Below are 20,918 nucleotides of genomic sequence, written 5' to 3'. Positions count from 1 at the left end.
AAAACATGTGTCTTTGATGCAATAACTGCTGGACAGGAGGAGGAAATCTGTGGAACTAACTTGGCTCTGCAACGTGACAGAACAGCCATGATCATCAGCTTGGGAGAAAAGTGACTCTCCCACTGTTGCAGGACTGTTCCCTTATGTTTTGCTTAGTATCTTGTTGCATCAGCCTCCAAAAGTCTTTGCTTGCGAAAGAATGCTGCACAGCTCAACAGGCCCTCCTTGGAAACTTCTTCTGTGCTTATTCAGGCTCTTTTCCCTCCTGTTTCAGTTTCACCCTGTTTCCCTGGTTACCATATGCTTCTGTTTGTCACCCCTCGTGAGCTGATGTCCTCCTCTGTTTACACGTGTCACATTTGCAGACGGCTAGCGTGTTGCCTTGCCAAGGTGCCCGTGTCTCCCCCTGATCCGCACAGCTCAGCTCTGGCTTCTTTGCAAAGCTTTTCCCACCCCTCTCTCTTGGATGATCTTTATTTTCCTGTTATATTTCTTGGTTACCCACCATGACGAGCTGAATTGTGCTAAAGCCCTCTTCTCTACTCCATTTCCCGTCCACCTTTAACTTTGTTTATCATCCTTCAGTTCTGCTCCTTAGTTACCTATCTCCTAGGCTCTCTTCTCACTTTTCCACTACTACAGATGAGCTGAAGCTTCACAAGTCTCCTCTAACATCTTGGGATGGGGAGAGGTGGGTAGATCCCTATTACTACATGTTCCTCTGGAGTATTTTCATCTCTCCACTGCCTGGAGAGAATTAGACCAACACTCTATTTTTTCCTTCTCCCATCACTGACCCTGAACTCTCTGATGGTTCTCAACTCCTCTCACCCCCCACCCCGCCCTCGCCCCATCCTCTTGTTTCTTGTCAAAATCTGTTTGGACTCTCATCAATCCGTGGCCCATGAGACAAAATCTCCTCTGACTGGGTAGTTGCAGCGTTTTCAGAAATCTGCAGACCCTCGACTTAATTTCTGTTCTTTCCTTATGGATAATTTTCCTCTTTCACTCAAATTAAGCCACAACAGCAGGTGAATGATTGCTCTGTGAGTGAGGAAGTAGAATCATAGAATGGTTTAGGTTGGAAGGGACCTTCAAAGCCCACCCAGTCCAACCCCCCTGCAAGAGGCAGGGACATCTCCAACCAGATCAGGTTGCTCACAGCCCCGTCCAACCTGGCTTTGAACATTTCCATCCTTCTGAGATCAGACTGCAGGGTAGAGGAGGTGTTGGTGGGTGGCTTTGCTGTATTTCAGCTCTTCAGATGCTCAATACAGCTCTGATGGTGGGCAACTATCATTAGAAAGCAACAAGCGAAAGAATTATAGATACATTTGGATAATTTCAGTTGTTGTGTTTTTTTTTTTTTTCTGGGGCTTGAATAAGACATACTACAAAGCCTTGGTTTGGAGAGGAGATGGATACAGTTTTCTGCAATATCAAACTTGTTTCGGAATTGGTGAGATACAGGCTGCAAATTTCGGCATCTGAAATATATCACTGATTGCTTTTGGAAACCCTGATCAAATTTCTTCACATGGACAGGCATGAAATAGGAATCCAGAGGCACCAGCATCACAGGCTGGTTGTTATTACAGAAGACCATTAGGTACAGGCTGTTCTAAGGTTAAACAAAGCCAATCCCGAAGTGATGTATTTCTTATACCAGCCTGCGTGCATCTGTGCCTTTGCACACGTGTGCACAAACAGAATAGGCAATTGTTTATGGAAAATGATAGATATGGCCAAAGGATACCACGTAAGATGTGTTTTTTTCTCTCTTGTGGAAGGATTCAGGGGATTCAGGCTGTGGTTTTGCTTTGTTTCTTCCCAGGCAAGTAAGAGGGTACTGAATGGCATGGAGAGTAGACAGGAACAGGAAAGCAAATGCTCTGGGCTCCCAAAATAATAAGAGGCACTTAGTGCTAGCTATAGGACGAGAGGTAATGGTTTTAAAATAGAGGGGGGTAGATTTAGATTAGAAATTAGGAAAAAAATTTTTACGATGTGAGTTATAGAACACTGGAACAGGTTGCCCAGAAAGGTGGTGGAGGCCCCATCTCTGGAAACGTTCAAGGCCAGGCTGGATGAGGCTCTGAGCAACCTGACCTAGTCAGGGATGTCCCTGCTCCTTGCAGGGGGGTTGGACTAGATGACCTTTGAAGGTCCCTTCCAACCCTAACCATTCTATGATTCTATGATTCTATACTAATCCACCGTGGGTAGCTCAGGGCTGAGCAGGGTCCCTGTAGAGAGGTCTGTAGCCAGAGGCTCTGGTACTTTGCTAGGGCATTGTTTTGTCTTGGCTTTGCAGGAAAAGCCAACGCCTTTGGAAACTGAGACTTGACTTTCCACGGATGGCCAACATGAGTCACGACTCATTGAACTTTTTGGGATTCTCTCTGGGAGTGTTTCTAGTGCTTCCAGTACTCGCATCTACCTGACCCTTCTGCAGAGAATCGTTTTTGGGAACAAACCACAGCAAACTGTGGTGGGAAATATTTGAAGGAGATCTATTGTCCTGCCCCATGCAAACATGTTCAGAGAGGAAGCCATTTGTTGCATGCAACAATTTAAAAAAAAAAAAAAAAGATTGCATAAATCCCACATGCTCTACTACCTATCATAGAATCCCAGAAGGTTATTCTTTGGCTTGGCAGCATGAGCACTGCACCAACAGAGGCTGTTGCAAGGACTTTATGACAAAGCAATGAAAGAGGGTGTAAATTTTGGTTGCAAAATCACAGTCGAAACAGCCTGTATTGTGCCAACCTATTAGGACAACGGAGCTAACTGGCGGAAAGATGTGTAATGTGTGAGTAACGGCTACGCTTGATGCAGGATCAGGTACTTTGGTGTTTGGACTACTTGCAGGCACAGGAGGCTTGGGGCTCTCATTTACGTACCCCTATTTTGAGGAATGATATAATGGCGAGCTCCCATTTCTCCCTGTTTTCCCTCTCTTTGCTCTTTTATTCATATTTTCTTTCCCACACGCTCCTCACTGCATCTAGAATAACTGAATTGGCTGGAGTGGGCTCATGTCACTTCTTGGTTGCTTATGCTGCTAACAGAGAAATCCAAATGAGCCATGCTATACTTTACTCCTGAGACTTATTCCTCGAGAAAGCTGTTTCTGCTCCCAGGGAAGTCAATGGAAGTTTAATTAGTCCCAGATGTTTAGTAATAACAAGCACTTCCTTTCGGTAGAGCCAAACAAAAGCAGTGTTAAAACCGTTAATTAAATGGGTTTGGCTCTGTCATCAGGTTATTAACTAATTCCAGCCATGGCAGCCAAGCTAATACTGGCTCTCAGAAGGAGATGTAATCTTGCCACGCTCGACACAAAAGGCATGAACTCAGTGTGTGGCTGAATTAGTCTGCGCCTGAGTGTGAAGCTCAGCTTGCTTTCACACCAAAGGAAAAGCTCACCAACTTCAACATCGGGCTTCCAACTAATCCCTGGGATTGCTGCTTGTGCAAGCTTTCTGCTACAAGAATAAAAGTTTGAGCCAGTGGGTAGCACTGGCTTCCGTAGATGTTAGATCAAGCCCTATTGCTGCTGGTGGTTTGTGCAAATCCTTGCCTAAGTACATCTTCAGTAGATCTCCTTGTTGTCCACTGGTTGTACTCTGAGATACGTGGAAGCTCTCCCTGCTCCAGGACCGGAAGGTCTAAGGTGGAGTCTGAACACCATAGAAAAATAGGAAGACATAGCTTTTCATCTGTGGAGCATTCCAAGCTGGTGCTTTAATATATTCACAACCCTGTGCTTTTTACAAAATTCAAAGGTGTTTTTATTGTACAAAATTCCACAATGAAAACTACCAACCAGTTCCTTACACAACTGTTTTAAAAATAGAATTATACACCTTTTTGTAGTGTGTTTATTTGACATTCACTAGCTGGAAGAAACAGAAATGGAGCAGCAATTTGACTCTGAGTTGTTTACCCGGGCAGGTTTTGGTTTGACCTCTGTTTCTCTTATGTGCCTTCGTGTACAGTTCCTGGCATTAACAGAAAAGCTGAAATAGCTCCTTTTGAAGCCATTGAACCTCTTCAGTATGTCAGGCTCCCACTGTTGGTGAGCTTCTTTTCACTTCAAAACAATGAATCTGCTATCAGAGCACGGGACATAACACATGTCAATGTCAGCTTTTAGCAACGCAACAGGTTGGCCACGTCAAATCCATCACAGAACGAGGATCTACACAACTTTTCTTGCAGCCAGTCCTCTAGACCATAATCTCTTTTTAGGGACGCACAGTGGACCTCTGATCAGAATAGTGTCCTAGGACCAGATTCCCTGTGTATTGTTTCACACTGGTATCTTTGCTGTCTGACCTCCTGTGACCTTTAAAAATAGGCATATTATTTTTTTGTTTTGCATTGAAATGCAGCTGTATGCAATGAGTTCCCAACAGCTTTCCTTAGAAATATAAACATTTCAGTCCAATGGTAGCTGGTTGAAATTCATTCTCCAAGACTCTTCTTTTAAAAAATTGTTCACCCCAGAGATGAATTTCTTCACATTAAACCCAGTTAAATATGTATTGCACGTGAGGGGCAAATTTCTCCTCTTTGAGTTGAACTGTGGACCTGTGACCTTCTGAGCAGATCTGGGTAACGTATGGTGCAGCTGTTTCAGGCCTGAGATATCTCTTACGTCCCTTGTGGGTACTAAGTGCCAAGACTAACTAACCTCATCCACCTCTCATGTCTTACCCCAGTGGCTGGAGCAACGTACTACAAGCAAAGCGAGGTATTCAGAGGTTGCTACCACCAAGGTCTTTGGTTTCCATGGTCAGCTCTGGATTTTCTAAATGGCAGCCATGAGCACCACAGACACAAACTGTGATTGCCTTTTTTTTAGCAAAATTCTCATTGTTTTGGAACTCATGGGAGTTTTTCAACTAATGTCAAGGACTGAAAGGCTGTATTTCAGCCTGCTGTGTCATCGGTTTGTACCATTTCAGTTTAAGAAGGGTTAGGAGCTGTTATTTCTAACCAGTTAGGAAAAAAGTAAAGCTCAGATCAAAGAAAAACATCTCATGGAGGTACGTAACTTTAAGAAGGGCTTTCCTACTCATGCGATGCCGCTGATGGCTATCATAAAAAGGTAATTCAGTTACAATGCTCAATTTGCATAAATGCTCAACTTCCGTAAAAGTGACATCACGGAGTATCCAGAAGCTTAGTGAAAAGTCTCAGGATCTTAAACGGCTTTTTCTTTTGGTCTGGTTTAAACTACCACTGTATAAACTTTTTAATCAGATCTGCTTCTGAATGAAGCTAGCGGAAAACATGGCAAATTCTCCTGTCAGTCCCTGCAGCCCAGAGCACTATAGTGGTGCAGTTCAGGGGTGCTTTGAAACTGTCTTAAAATCCACAGTTAAAGATCAAAGATGAGAATTTTACCCTTCATTTCTACACACTGGCAGTGTAGCACCTGATTTCTTCAATTTTCAAGGCATTTTGTGTTCCTATGCTTTAAATTGATGGCCAAAGTTTTGCCTGCGGAAGCAAAAAAATGAACCCACACCAAGGATGATCACGGATAAAACCAACACAAATGTTAATATAATAAGGAAGTTGATTTTCTTTAGATCCTCTTTTTCACAGTCTTCTGGTCTAATGTTCCCGATGTACAATTCTTCCTGGTACCCGAAGTTCTGAGTGTACTGGCACGTTAAGTGCTCTGCATTGGGGATCTGGACATTTTTGTTCTGGATCATTGATGAGAGCCAGATGTTTCCACAGCAGTTGAGTGGGTTCCCAGTGAGATACAAGTTTTTAAGGGAATTTTCTAATGCTAAAATGTTGCTGTTCTGTAATGTACTAAACCTATTGTTCCGTAGGTCCAGCACTTCCAGTGGAGAGTCACTACCCCACTTCGGCAGCCAGTTCAACTGATTTTCAGAGAGGTTTAAATGTTTAAGGTGACTAAAACAAGGCAAGTCAATATTTAAATCTATCAATCTATTGCCATGTAAATACAAATATTCCAGAGACTTTTCCAGTCCTGATAATGCTTTAATTTCTATTTTCAGTCCGGGGTTCATGGAGAGATCCAAGACAACCAGAGAAGTCTTGTAGAAAGTGTACGCTGGTAGGATGTTCAGCATGTTGTCAGCTAGGTACAAGTACTGAAGAGTAGGAGAATCAACAAATGATACACAACCACTTTCCTCTCCAGCAAGTCTTTGCTTAGCTAATCCTGAGTACATACTGCAAAGGCTGATATTATTGCTCTGTAGATTAAGCAGTCTGAGGCTAGGAAGACTTGAGAAGATATCAAATTGCAGGGACTGAAGATGGTTGTTTTGAACATAGAGCTCCTTCAAACTCGACAACGTGCCAGCATCTAGGAGGAGGTTCTGCAAAGCATTGTAGCTCAAGTCGAGGACAGTTAGGGAGATCAATGCACTGTCATAAGTTACTGCAAATGCCTGAAGACAGTTTTTACTAAGATTAAGGGTGTGAAGGGACAACATTGATTCAAAGAACTCATCTGGAATGGATTTGATTTCATTATAACTTAAGTCTAAATATACAAGCTGGGATAAATAAAGAGAACTTTTGTTTCTGCTTTGCTTCTGATCAAGAAGATGAAAAGAAGCATCTAGCCATTCATTTTCCATATAGTCCATTTTATTATGAGGGGACTCAGCAGTGAGCTGGATTAAATTCTTTGATAAATTCAAAGTTACCAGCTTATTTACCTGGGGGAAGACCGGGAAGTGAAGCAGTTTGTTTTCACTCAGATCCAAACATCTTAAGCTGTATTCATCATCTGACTTTGTGGTGTGGAAGGTCTCAATGCTATTCCTGCTAAGGTCAAGTATCTCCAGCTGCCTGAGGTTGAAATCAGAGATGCAAGTAATTGAATTCATGGAGAGATTGAGTTTGGAAAGGTTCACTAGAGTCTCAAAAGCACCTTCTTCTATTTCCATGATGATATTACTCTGAAGGTCTATCTCCACAAGACTGGGAGATCCCTGAAACATCTTGTTTGATATCATTATAATGCTGTTGTCTGCCAAGGAAAGATACCGCAGCGCTGGAGCTTGTTTAAGGAAATACTCAGCCATCCCGTTGTACAGACTGTTGTGGGACAAGTCCAGTATTTCCACCTTGGGTAAAAGTCCAATCCCCTCTGTCCCATTCTGAGCAAGCTCATATAGGTTATTGTTGGCTAAATTTATTTCCAGCAAACTCGTCATGTGTGCAAAGGCTCCAGGCTTGATGAAGCTTATCTGGTTAGAGCTTAAATCCAGGCACTGGAGGGAAGTGTAAAATGATAATGGCATTTCAAGGATGCTTTGAATCAGATTTCCAGACAGATCTATTTTATTTACGTTTGGATGGAGCTCACGAGGGATTTGGTGAAGGCCTTTGTTGTGGCAAAATGCCTGTGAGTTTGCCTGCCAGAAAAAGAGAAAATGGATTGTCACATGACAATGAAAAACATTCAATATTTGCATTAAATATAAAGAAAATAACATTCAGCATCCAGACAGAGCCTTCTTCTGAAATACTTATCATGCTATTTTCTCTGAGCATTCAGACAGCAAGAATAACAACCCTTACTCTTCTTTGCAGCTAGCAGCACCCATTTCTTTTTAAAGACATTTCTGACTTGCAACAGCAGAGAGTTTTATCTGCATGTGATGCCTACTAAATGTTCTTTTTTTTTTTTAGCTTTGTCCCAGACTTATTTTAATTGTCCTGAGTGAATTAGTTCTAGCCTCTTTGCATTGCAATCAAGCAATGATCATGTAGCCATGGCTTAGTTAAGCAATGCGTCTTCAACCAACTGGGTCTTCATGTACTGAAACGTTTCTGATGCAAACCTCCAGACTCCTCCTGCTTTTACCATCATTGTTTATCCTTTTCTTAAGGCAACCGTTCCCTTCTTCTTGTATGGGGAGCATGCCTTATGAAGCCACCCACACAAGACACCTGTGATGCAACATGGAAAAGAAAAATTATGTAAAGCCAGCTTTTGAGAGAAAAAAAAAAGCTGTGATGTGCAGCGTAGGTCATGCCTTTTCAGTCCAAATCTCAGGGTAGAGAAAAAACCCAAGTGTCAAAGTCAAGATCGTCTTCTAGATGCATGACTGTTTAATTGCAGCAAGGACTGAATCTGTGTCCAGAGCAAAATTTGGAGTGTGTGTTCATAAGGAACATTGGAAAGATGAACATGATCATCCTTGCATAAATGTCAAGCTGTATTTTGTTATTAAGGAGAACATGCAGCAGCAGGAGGAAGTGGAATGCGAAAGGCTTAGACAGCATTAAATTTACTGGAGGAAAACTCTTGTTATGAATGTATTTGGGTGACTAGGTCATGTACTATTTGTAGAAAGATCAGAAAGAAAAGAAAGAAAAAAAATCTGTTGAATCTTAACTTCTGTGGAGAAGCTGAATCCAGATTCCATGACGCAAAGCTTTTCAGACATTAAAGAAACATTAAAAGTAAAAAGTACTAAAGCCCATCTGTTTCGTGTGAACTTTTAGATGAATGAAGTGGTGGGTCTGTTTAGGAGAAGGGGGGCAATAGTCAGCATTTTGTGAATCTCTTTTGCATCATGTGAGTCTTGGAGACAGCACAAAAATGTGCCAGAGAAGTGTAAGTGCTCATCAGACTCTAGATACACACCGGCTGCTCCGCAATCCTTCCTGTGATACATCTTTCCCAAAGATCCCAAGTAAATGGCGTGTTAAATCCTGAATCCCCTCCTTTTTTTCCCCTCCAAATCATCCAAATCTCCCCCAGCTAAACAAATCAGAAAAAAAAATAGAGAAGGGAATGTTCTGATTTCTTCCTGACGTTACTTGTTCCCTTCGAAGCCACTGTAGAATTGCTTATTTTCAGCTAAAATGTGCACTTAGCTCCGAGGCTCAGGAGTGGAGCAGGAAGTCTCTTCCTCATTTTGTGGAAGAGGGAGCAGCCAAAAGGATGCAAAAATCTGGAGTGAAAAAGCAGCAGCCGCTTTGCAGCCTGAGCCAAATGCCAGGTTTCTTCCCGAACTTCGAGCCAGATCTCAACAAGTGTTGGGCATCCTCCACTCCCTCTGGGCACCCAGCACCATGGCCGAGTCCTGATCCAACACCCATTGGTGTCAGCTGGATGGTTTTCAATGAAGACAGTGGGGGAGAGGTCAGTCCCAGTTCACCACGTATCTTGCAGGATTGGGCCTTTAATCTGCATCCGCTGAACCCTCCCAGTGATAAAAGGGGCTGATAAAATCTATACCTCCCACTGTCTGCCATTTGTTCCTATAACATTTCCCCTCCCATTTTTTTTTTTAACTTCCATTCTTTTTCACTGACTATTTTGACCCTCGTTGAATTTCTTATCTAGTCTGTTCTGCACCACCTTTTCTCCCCCGAGGCTCAAACTGCATTAATTTCATTCGCATCAGCGAATGGTAGAAAAGATGAAGCATGTCTCCATGGGATGGAGCAGACAGCATCTGTTGCATATGTATCTTCCCTCCTCCCCATAGCCCAATGTGTTGGCAGCCTGAGGCTGGAGAGGAGGTTTTTGCCAGTCTCATGTTCTAACTTCATCATCTCTGCTGATGCTGTTACCGGTTTGTTTGAAGTCCATTGACAAGAAGTGCTGTAGGGTGGGGAGCACTTGATCCCTTCTGTGTCTGGTTCCGTTCAGCTGCCAGTGAAAAAAATGACCCAACAGCTCAAAAGCTGAGCATTATTTGGATTCTGACTCCCATTCTTCACTGCTTAGCACTGGGTGGAAGTTGTCATCCCCCTTGGAAAGAGACCTACAAGCAAAGCAGTTGGATCCAAGCATCCACCTGTCTTCTCCCATATAAACTCATGAGTGTTTCAACCAAAGAATTTGAGCTGGAGGCACTGACTTGCGCTTGCATAGTGTCTGTGTCTATTCTCTAGAAGAGCTGCTCAGGTGGAGACTCAGCTGCACAACAAAATTTTAGCAATTTGCCCAGGGACCACATATCGGCTGACCTGTGATAACCAGATATGCTAACATGAATTAGCAAAAACATCTTTCCTTGGGAGGTAAAACACTAACTAGTGGAAACCTCTCTCCTTGGATGTCAATATGAGTTAGGAAGAACCTCCTGACATTTAAGCTATGCAGATGTGTAGTAACTTGTGTAATCACTGCAGCTCACTCCCATGTCAAGGGTCTGGTAGGGACTGTTTAGTTCCTAAAACTTCTTTTACAAGACTTTGTTCAAGGACAGGAGCAGCAGCAGTGAGTCAGAGAGGGGCACAGGTTTCTCATTTGTGCTTCTTGCAGAAGATCTGGGATGAAAGTTTTCATTTCTGAGCCTTTGCTACTCTAAAGGTGTCCCTACAGGGAAAGTACCATGTAAAATAGTTAGGTTGTGAAGAAAAATCATTATGTGAAGGAAGCAGGACTCTCAACGGACTCATCAGCTAATCCAGTAGCTCCGTCTTTCTTTAAGCTGTGTTTGGATTTACACCCTCCTCCTTCCATTGGACCAAACGCCCAGCGAAGGAAGATGAACATCGACATCAGTGATGCTGAGCTGCTAATTTATACCAGATGAGCATCCTAGCCCCTGACTGCAGCGTGTTTTCTGTTGGGACTGAATTTATCCCAGCCTCATTGCGTAGAGCCTTGGGTCATTGGCTTGATGAAAGCCATTTACAGTGGAGCGGTGGAAACAAGCATGTGTTTACTTCTCAGCAACCAGCCTGATCTGTGACCTGTCAAAAAATGGAACGGGACGAATCTGCTTGGATTATTGCATGTCTCGTCCAGCCTTTCTGTGACTATGATACATGTGACCCAAGCTGTCATGTTTACAGTGGCTTCATCAGTCTTCCTTCTCCAGCCAATGAATTAGGCTACTCAGTCACCTTCCCAAGATCTTTTTATATATACTAGGTCTTAATTTCTCTGGAATTCAGGAAGTGCAGTAATACGGCAGGGTGGGCAGGAATGGAATGAGTCCCATAAGGGAGATGTGTACAGCTAGCAAATTATTTTTTTTCCCTATTTTGGAAATTCTTGAGGATTTGTGCTGAACAGCTTCAACATTCAGGAAAAAAAAAAAAAGATAAGTATTTTTAAATGGCCTGTTACAGTCAGAAGCACTTGGATAGAGAAGGGAGAAAGTTCAGCTGTGAATAACATTTATAATACTGTACCAGGTACTTGCAAAAATTCAAAGAGCAAATTTTGTACAGGAACAAGAGGCTTTGTCACTTCTTTTAACTTCAGGAGGAGTCAGGTGCAACTCCTCTGGCAGCAATGCTGTGTCAGGGCAGAGGAGGTCAGTCTCCCTGTCATTACAAAAGGGCTGGTATAGATGTATTTCACAGAAGATGCTTTATTTAAAGCACAAAGAACTCAGGCCTGATATAATGGAGTTGATTTTAGGTCTACATTCTTTCTCTGTCTTAGCCACAGAATCCCTGTGTAGTCTTGGGGAAAACAGGTCGAATTTATTTTAATCAGTTCCCCGTTAGAAAAAAAAATGGAGGTAATGACCCTTCTTGGTGTCCCCGACTGTGTGGTGTCACTACAACAAGGACATAGCCTGAGAACAGCCTGCTGAGCATCCGCTAACCCAGCAAATCCCACCTCTGCCATTACAGAGAGCCTGGCTCTGGGGGGTTTCCCCCTTCAGAGACCATAGCTATTTGTGCAGTGCCTGTAACAAGGGGGTCCTAACCTCACCCAGGATCTCAAGGGCCCTGAGCAGGGAGACAGCCTTACCATTTTACAGGACATCCCCTCTGTAGGCTGATAGTTAGAGGTCCCTCTGTTCACCACCGCCAGGAAGAAGATGATGTACAGTTTCATGGTTCTGCAGGGAAAAGTAGTTACGGTTAGATTTCAAATGTGACAAGGCAGTCAACGCATGTGAAAGCTGGCACCGGATCATTGTCTAACATGGAAAAGCAGAAATGCAGTCCAATAGATTAACCCATCTCTGAGTCTACAGCATGTATGACCTAGCTAGGTACCTTTGCATCCCTTTGAGTGTGGTGGGAAAAAGATTTATGTGAAGACATGAAAAGAACGTCCAAGGTATTTAACCGGATTGCCCCATTGTGATTTCAGCTGCTACATGGACGATACCCAGGCCACTCAATGAAATCCGGATGTTCAGGCTGGGCAGTGTGTCTGGTGTCACTGAGAAAGGTAACCACCAAAGATCGAGTGACCGTCCAGAGCCACCTCGCTCTTCCCCTAGAGGCAGCTCATGTACTTTCAACTGGGCTGAATTTTTGGGGTCCTTCCTGACCAACACGAACGTGTGCCACTCAGAAACCACAAGCACTGGGAACAGTTTTCATTTCCATCCACGTTTTCCACTCCTCTCATCCCAGGGTGTCAAAGAGCTTTTACGTGCTCATCCAAATTTGTTGAGTTAGTACAAACAGCTTAAAAAACGGACTGAGAACTTTTCGTCCAATGTTAGTTTTCCATTTTGTACATCCCAGGTCTGGCCAGGCTTTTAAATGCATTTGAAAGCAGATGTCTTAAAAAGAGACAGATACAAAAAGGTATGGATTTGCATGAAACAAAGGATTAATCAGTGTTTAACCATTTGGAAAGCACTTCAGAAAAAAAAAAAAGCATAGAAACAACTGCAAAAGGAGCAAAACACTGGGAGGCTTGTCACTGGGCAATGGGAGAAAAATGCAAATGAGGCCAAGGGAAAACATTCGTCCTTCAAACAGCTTGTTTCTAGATGGACGCTAATGAGGTCTCTGGCTGTGGTCACCACTGATGTGAGCTCCAGATATCACTTCTTTATGACAGCCTCTGTTGCAAACATGCCAAATCTGTCTATATTTGTAAGGCTTCTTACAGGCACATCTGAGCTGGTCCTGCCCACATCCAGAGCCAGCGAGACACAGGCCAGCTCCCAACTGGAAGCCATGCAGCAATGCTTAGCTAGCACTGCTCTTAAGTTTCTCCAGGAGCAAGCCTGCATCTGGCAAACTCCAAATGCACACCAAACCCATGCATGTGTAGCATCAATGTATTGTTACTCAGTGGCTTCCAGCCACAGAGCATCAGGAGGCTGGAAACAAAATATATGGGATCATTCCCAGCTGATGGAGATCCCTCCACTGTTCGAGGGATGCAGCTGATGGCCACGCTTCCGTGCAGCAGTGGCAATTGCTGAACAGCAATGCCAACAGGTTCACTATGGGAACCTGCTCATCCCTTCACTTCCTAGCCAGAGAAAAGAGAAAAGAGTTGTGCACTAGGAAAAGAGAAACTTGGGATGCTTAGATCACAGCTGCTCTATTTTCAGATTACACATTCCTTCCAATAACTAGTGATGGATGATGATCTGGGACCTTAAGGTGAAAAAGCTAGGAGTTTGGTTTTGAGGCTCATCAGCAGGATCAGAAGTCTGTTTCCCCCCTCTAAAACAAGACCAATGAGATTCATTCTTGACTCTTTTAATTATTGTTTGCAAAATATGCTGAAATAATCCTATGGAAGGAGGAATTGCTGATACCACCATCTCTGTTGTGCCCCCTCTATTCCTCATTCCCCAGGGTTAAAGGAGTGGGTGCCTTCTCTAAGGAGGAGAAAATGAGTTTTATCATTTGGGTATTAGTTTGCCGGAACTGAGAGAAAAGACAAACATACCGTTGATTACAAGGCTTTACTCAGAGCCCTGAAATGGAAATTGTTTCTGTTTAAATCCAATGAATTAAGCTGATGAAATCTCCATGGATATTGCCTGTCCTGATGGACAGCACGTGTCCCATGGGGTCTGCAATGCCCTCTCTCATCACACTGCTACTGCAAAAAAATGGTCTCTTTGCTTCTTAAATCAAAACCTGATACAATCCAGAGTCTTAACACGCTTTGAATCTTCCTCAATTATAAGCTTATAAAGCAGCTGGGAAATTGATGTATTTGAACAGAAAAAGGTGATTTAACAGCTTGCTGTGTGAGACAGATCTGTAGTAAGCAAGGATGCCGTCTCTCAAGGTGTTTCTAAGGTGGCTGTCACACCCTGAAGCACTAAGACCTGGTGGTCTCTTCCCATATGAGACCACACGGACCCGGTAAGCCACTCCTCATGATAAAGTGCAACCTCCTTGCTCACGGAGATTCCCTTCCCAAGGTGATTTTCCATTCAGCTGAGGAGCTTTTCCCTGCCTAGCTTTTCTCTGGACAATCTTTAGACCCTCCTAAAGCACTGTGTCCTCCTCCTCTCTGCCCTCGGGGCAGGTCTCAGGTGCCCACCACCCTCACCTAGTCCAGAGCACGGGGTTCACATAGACCCCCTTTGCCCTGGTGTCAGAGATCATCACCACCAAACCCTGATGAGCATCACCACCAAACCTGCACTGATGGCTCTAAACACAGCTTACAAAAACAGTCCAGGAGCAGCAGTAGCAGCAACTTGACCTGAAGTGGCTTTTATTGCTCTGAGGCTTTCCCAGAGTTGAAGCAGCTTCGTGCTTGGTGCCAGTTTGCTCCCACTGGCAGCTGTGATAAAAATCCCAGCATAAGAGCCCTGCTCATACCTGAGAGCAGGGCTGTGCTCTGAACCGCGTTCAGTGTCACAGCTTTCCATCAGGGTGCTTCAAAACTACCCAGCCCCATCAAAAACTAAAAAATATAGGTGATTTCTGTGAGTAACACCCCAAAAGACTCTTCTTAAGTGGGACAAATAATTCAGCATCTAGAACAAGCACGGTACTCAAACCACGTCAGCATACCCACTTAACAAATGGGAGGGCAAAGGCAGAGAAGAGCACCGATTTGCCACAAGACACATTTGAAACCAGGGAAGAATCAGAGTTTTATCCCAGTTTGCCCAGTTCCGCTCCAGAAAAATATTTGCCTCCATCTCTGTCACGATATTAACCCTGAAAACACTTCATAGACATTGCTTGCAGCTAACAACAGGAGCACCTTCCAAATTTCCCCCAAGGGTAATTTTTCTTACTGCTTAGGCAATTAACAGAGACATTTTCCTCTGCCAAAGAGAGGTTAAATGCGAGAGAATACACAAAACACAACTCAGACTCCCCAGGATCTCCTTTTTCAAGCAAGATTCTTTGGTGCCATGTTAAGAGCCTTCAGGGTTAAAAAGAGTGAATATTTCACATTTACCTTGTTTCAAGGGTTTCTGGCTTCCCCAAACACTGCTTATCATGTCTTTACGAAGCATATCCAGCTCTTCAAAAGCGGCTCAGTCCTGGTACCGATGAAATTGTTCTTCAGCGTCTCGTACACCCATTTGGGACGCCAAAAAGCTCACTCGTAACTTCATAATGAAGGCATTTTCAGGGAAATAACCTTATTTGGGACAGTGTCTGCTTTAAATTATGTTGCTCATCTTCCTCCGGACTCCTCTGCGGACTCTTGCTGGGTCCCGGCCGCGGCTGTGCTCCGGACGGAGTCAGCTACTGTGTGACATCCTGGAGCCCTTGCTCAGGGCAGGCGTTGAGAAACAACGGGGGATTTTTGCCAGAGAAACTGTCAGGGATCGGGCCATGGGTTTGCTCAGGGGAATAAGTGACTTATCATTGCCGATGCCATTGTTTAGCTGCGTGCGCGATGCGAGGCGGCGTGTTTACTTTAGGGTTTTGTGTCCGCGAGTTACATTCCTGGAGGGTTGCAGCCTCCTACCCCTGCACCTAAATCACTCTCTGCATCGTTAGGAAAACAGCGCTTCAGGATTAAAAGTTTCAAATTCACGGCTGATAAATAGAAAGCCCAAAATCTGGAAATCAGTCCTGGAAAATATAACCCTTTCTCTTTGCGGTGGTCCCGCTAAACAGAGTGTGATAGCAGCCTGCAGGCAGGATGGGGGTTCAGTGTCAGCTACAACGCACCTGACTTGAAGGGTTTTCAGGGCACGAGGCAGGAATTAGGGAGATTGATAAAGGCAGAGCTGTTCAAACGTCCGGATGAGCTGCTGAAGTCTCTGCAGCAAGTACATAGCCCTCAATCTACTGGACACGCTAGTAAAAACTTCCCGTTGCACAAGGGGTGCTTTTGCCATGCCGAAGACGGTTATTTCAGATTGCCTGCGAATTTAGCTTTTTATTTATTACTTTGTGCTGCCCTCTAGGGCTGGAGCAGCTGTCTAATTGCTGGTTTCCTCACTTCCTTTAGCTAATTAAGACCTGCTTCTGGAAAACCCGCCTCTAAACAGATTTCCCACTTGCTGCCTCCCAGCTTCATGAGCCTGAACTGTCGCAGCGTACTTTTCCCATGGTTGAAATAAAATGCCAAAAAGCTGGGCTTTTACCATCCTGTTTGCTTCGCAATGCGCACTGAAATGAGAGGCGTAAATGCGATGAAGAGATGGCAGTATGCTTGCGTGCAGGAGAGGGCATGATTAGGTGCAATGGATAGAAAAATCCACGTTTAGCTCTCAGGAGAAGTCAGCCAGGGAGATCATCACAACCCTGCACTGGTTCCCTTTGACTGGGCTCTCATCAGACTGGTTTTGATCGCTTTCACCCAAGTCTTGAGTGTCCCTTGGCCGGAGCTGCTGCAGCGCTGTTTTTTCCTTGATCCTTTTGGCACACTCCCTAGAGTCAAGCCCTCCCTCTGCAATTCCCTCAGGGAAAGCAGGAAACTCACATTGAATCTGAGGACCGCTGTGGGGTCCAGAGGTTTAAATGCCTTTTGGATGCGCTGCGTTTAGACTTCACCTTGTCAGCAGCAAGCAAAAGCACTTGCAACACACAGCCACTTTCGCAAGGAAAACCTCAAGTATCTGAGGTCTTCAAGAAAAGAAAAACACTTTTTTTTTTTTAAGAGGATATTGTGTTTTGGAAATGGAATAGAAATATCATGCCTGTAATAAAGAGCAGTGAGTGCCCTGGATGACTGCAACTTCACATTTTCCTACACCTGGATGTTCAGAGCAGTGTGGGAAGTTTGAATTTGCAGAGGAAAAAATAGCAGGCTTTTTGTTGGGTGTGCTTTTTAAAAAGCCATCTCTGTTCCTCAAGCTGTTTTACTGAGTGGCCAAGCAGCTGTGCCAGCTGAACTGTGAAAAAAAGCCTGGGCAGAAACAAATGCCAAAGCAGGAGGGAAGGGCACGCACTGATTCTGCTGCTCGGGACTTTGCTTCATTAAAACCATAGCCTTAGAGGAACACCAACCGCGCCAGGAAAGATCAGCAGTGTCCTTACCATCTTTGCCCTTTCCTAAAGGGGATCTGACAGCAAATAGTTTCAAAGACCCTGAAGCGTTTGGCTGATTTCCCATTTTCAATGTTTTCATGCTTTGGGGTACCCAGCAGTTTACACCCTGAAGTGATGTTGAAACATTAGCACGGTATGTGCTTGGTAGTCCCATCTGCAGAGCAAAGATCATCTCTATCAGACAACTGGGTCATCTCCATCCGTCAGTTTGGAGAATAAAGCTCTTTTGCCCACCTGCACGAAATAGCAAGGTCTGTCCCATCCCACTGATGCCAAAGGGTTTGCACTTGCGACCCGGTGAAGTCAGGCCCTTCCTGATTTTCCTGCGGTCTCCTCAGCAATCACTGCTTGCTTGGTTTCTGCTGACAGCAGCTAGATTGCACCCCAGGTCACCCGAAGCGGGGGGTGGCGTGGGGATTAGGGACAGTGGGCACCTCGGCAGAATTCTCTGCTCCAAACCCTTTTCCCAGTCTGGCCCAGAGCAAGAAGGAAAAGCAAATCCCAGCCGCTGGCTCTCACGAGCTCGTCCGTAATCTGCTGCAGGTTCCCAAGGGTTTCAGATAAACAAGACTACGTCTTGACGATTATGTGTCTTGAACCTCCAGACCTTTTGGAGTCTGTCCATCCATAACGCTGCTGCTTTCTAAGGCACTGCTTTTGGGTTGAGTCCTGTGTCGAGCCGCATGAATCAAACTCTCCAGAGAAGTAAACAAAACAAGCTCCCGCCTTAGCAAGTGGGTCTGAACTGCAAGGGCAGGAGTGGGGCAAGTCTTACTCCCTTACGACTGGAATAGCTCCCTGGTGATTCATCCCACCAGGGAGCTGGAGGCAACATTAATATTAACCCTGTTAAAAACCACATAGCCCATGCCACCCTTTGAGAAGGAGGCACAGCTCCAGCTCCTGAGACCCTACACCATCTCCAGGAGCTGCCTCTCTTGGTTTGGTTTGCTCGTGCCATCTGCACCAAGGGTCTCTCATGGGCAGATGCAGCCTCCTGTTAAGTCCACACATCAAAATAGGAACTTTTACATCTCCTGTAATCCCAATGTGGCTTTTCTCCTGTCTTTTGAAGCTGCTGCCTTCCTTCCTTCTCTCTCTCTGTCCTCTCTGTCAGGTGTGCAGCCCACAGTATTTCCCCACTGAAAATTAACCTTTCCAATTAATTGGATACACAGGGTTTACCCAGTTCCCCTACTTTATTCACCTTTTTTTTTCCTATTCCTCTCTACACGACACAAAATGTAAATTAATGAGAATGCACAAAACCCACCAGCCTGGAGATTTTATGAGTGAGGGGCTGGGCAAAGGGACAGCAGCAGATGGGAAAATGAAAACACTTCTGTCAACAAAATCTGACATAAATTGACATTTGAAGATTAAACTCTTTGAACATTAAATACTCTCCTTGGTGAACAAAATTCTTGGAGAAACTCAAATCCAGGAACCAAACCAGAACCTTTTCTCACCAGCTTTAATCTAAGTGCAGCAAAGAAAGAGAGAAATTTGTTTATAATTCATCAATTTTTCTTTTACTGATGGTGGAGTCAGTGTGTGAGAAAACGAGCACTCAACTTATGTGATCCAACAGGAGATAAAATGAAGTGAGGAAAATGATTTCTGATAGATTTTTACTTGCATGATACTGATACCCCCCCTTGAATCCATCCATCATTGTATTAGCAAAAGGTCATGCACTGATACAGTCACTAAGCTGTAACCACCTACCAACTGATTTTGGGTTTTTTTTTTGCGACTGAAAGCTAAAGGATTTCAATATTTTGGAATAATAAGATTATTTTAAAGTTGAAACGGTTACACCTTAGTAAAAAAAAAAAAACAAACAAATTTCCACTGTTGTGGAAAGCCAAACTTTGGCTTCTATTTAAAGGAAACATATTTGTACTTTTAGCAAAAATACAACAGGGTTTGGTTTTAGAAAATTATCTCTGACTTTTATATAAACTAGGCTTTTCTAAAACTTTAAAATATTGTCTCAACACTAATTCCTTCTGATAACAGTTCAGATGGGGCAAAACACTATCAGTAAGTCATCGTTCACCCAAGGTGACATTCAAGCTGGCAGGATCTTCGGAACAGAAAAATAACCTTGCCATCTCACACCTCGTGCTCCAACGGGGAGAGCTCAATGACAGCGCTGACAGTAAGAAGAGCAGACCAGCCAAACAGCATTTTGCCCATTTTACCCGGGGACTGTGCGGTTTGCCCAAGGCTATATGAGGATTCGGTGTCGGAAAGCTGGACGAGCAGCATTTAATCGGCGCACAATGCTGATCTCTGCAGCACTCCTGGTTCTGAGCGCTACAATGCAGTAACACCATAAATAGACTAAAGTCCTGTGAAGAAAGGAAAAAAAAAAAAATCTCCCCACCTTCCATTACTGTAAACGCGGAGAATAACAACAAAGCATGCATATGACAACGGTATTGTTATAAACTAACCGGTGCCTCCTTAACGTAAAGGATCTAACTGGCTGCAGTGCAAGTCCCTGATGGATTAAATATACAGCTGTGTGGATAGAGCCATCTACACAGTGTGTTTAGTCAGTTCCTCAGCCATAAACACAGTATACTTTATTTATACAGTACCTTCCTCATCTGTGTTATTTTTAAAGGCTGCAGCTCTAAGTCAGCGGAGCCCCTGTCTCTCCCGCAGTCGAAAGCTCAACTTTCCAGCAGGCTCCCGGTTTCGCACGCGTCTCCACGTACCTGCTCTGTGGCTGGAGGAGGAGGAGGAGGAGGAGGTTTCGCCTCTGCTTGCAGCCTTCTGCCTCCCAGACTCTCCCAGCAGCCTTTCCAGCGCAAGCCGAGGAAGAGTTTCCTTGGGGAAGTCGTACCTCTGTTGCATGCCAGCTGACTAAAACTCTGCGAGCTCCGAGAGAAGTTTGAAGTCACAGGAAAAAAAAATACTCCCCATAGACCGGTCCTTGAATTCATTCCTTCGCAGTCATGAGCTCTTATATATTCCCAGGCTCCCATGAGCACGTGAATACATACCTCCGTAATAGTTTTAAAATGTGTGTGTCCTCTGCGCTTCTTTTTATTTTCCATTTCGTTCATTCAACCTTGGCTTATTTCCTGCAGTTTCTCAGCTGGTAATTACACTCCTCTCGTATTGACACATGAAACGGTCTGTGAATACCACAAAAAATCCCCTCCGCAGGCTTCAGGGACGCATGCTTGTCTCTGAAGTTGGCTGTGCCTGTCCCACAGATGCGAGCGTGTGCTTTCAAGCCCCGTGGAGCTGCAGGTTCTCGGGGGCAGCCCTCACCGGGGCTGGGGTAAGTCACGGGGACTGAGCTGGCTGCAAACCCTAAACTCCAAGGATGTGCGGGATAGAGCGTGTAGGAAAAGGGTACCTCAGAGGGAAGCGCAGCAACAGGGCAAAGGCGTCGTGTTTGGTGTCCCGACAGCTCAGGTGTGTCTCTGTGGCACGGCAGTGGGATGGGCAAAGGCACCCCTGGGGGAAAGGATAAATTCAATTTAATGCTTGGATGGGTGATAACGTAAATGCCTTCTAAAAAGGGCAAGGGGATGGATTTTTATTTCTTTTCCTTAGGTGTGAAACTCCCTTTTATTTCAGAAGCAATGCTTTCATATAAATCAGTGGGAGACCTTCACATTGACAATATTGTCTTCTTCTGCTTAGAAGTGTCCTGGTGCCTGGGCAGGTGTCCACTGGCTCCATGCATCTGCAGGAGTACACACCTCTGATAGAGCTTT

General features: G+C 44.4%; 1 protein-coding gene across 4 annotated transcripts; it reads right to left on the bottom strand.

Annotated features, from left to right (window-relative positions):
* Nucleotides 1-3,732: 3,732 nt before the first annotated feature.
* Nucleotides 3,733-20,132, bottom strand: LRRC32 (leucine rich repeat containing 32). Of its 4 annotated transcripts, none has more exons than XM_086743157.1 (3): nucleotides 19,905-20,031; nucleotides 11,744-11,834; nucleotides 3,733-7,424 (listed from the first exon to the last, which is right to left on the bottom strand). In XM_086743157.1, the coding sequence occupies exons 2-3, from the start codon at nucleotides 11,828-11,830 to the stop codon at nucleotides 5,484-5,486; spliced, it is 2,028 nt and encodes a 675-aa protein (XP_086599283.1). In that variant the 5' UTR covers nucleotides 11,831-11,834; nucleotides 19,905-20,031; the 3' UTR covers nucleotides 3,733-5,483. The 4 variants fall into 4 exon arrangements, with proteins under 4 accessions (XP_086599283.1, XP_086599290.1, XP_086599274.1 ...); XM_086743164.1 differs by lacking the exon at nucleotides 19,905-20,031 and adding an exon at nucleotides 19,785-19,867; XM_086743148.1 differs by lacking the exon at nucleotides 19,905-20,031 and adding an exon at nucleotides 15,125-15,431.
* Between the last annotated feature and the right edge of the window lie 786 nt (nucleotides 20,133-20,918).

The sequence above is a fragment of the Chlamydotis macqueenii genome, chromosome 1 (assembly GCF_036417535.1).
Source record: "Chlamydotis macqueenii isolate bChlMac1 chromosome 1, bChlMac1.mat, whole genome shotgun sequence".
Classification (NCBI taxonomy): Eukaryota; Metazoa; Chordata; class Aves; order Otidiformes; family Otididae; genus Chlamydotis; species Chlamydotis macqueenii.
This window is presented reverse-complemented; position numbering and strand designations above follow the sequence as displayed.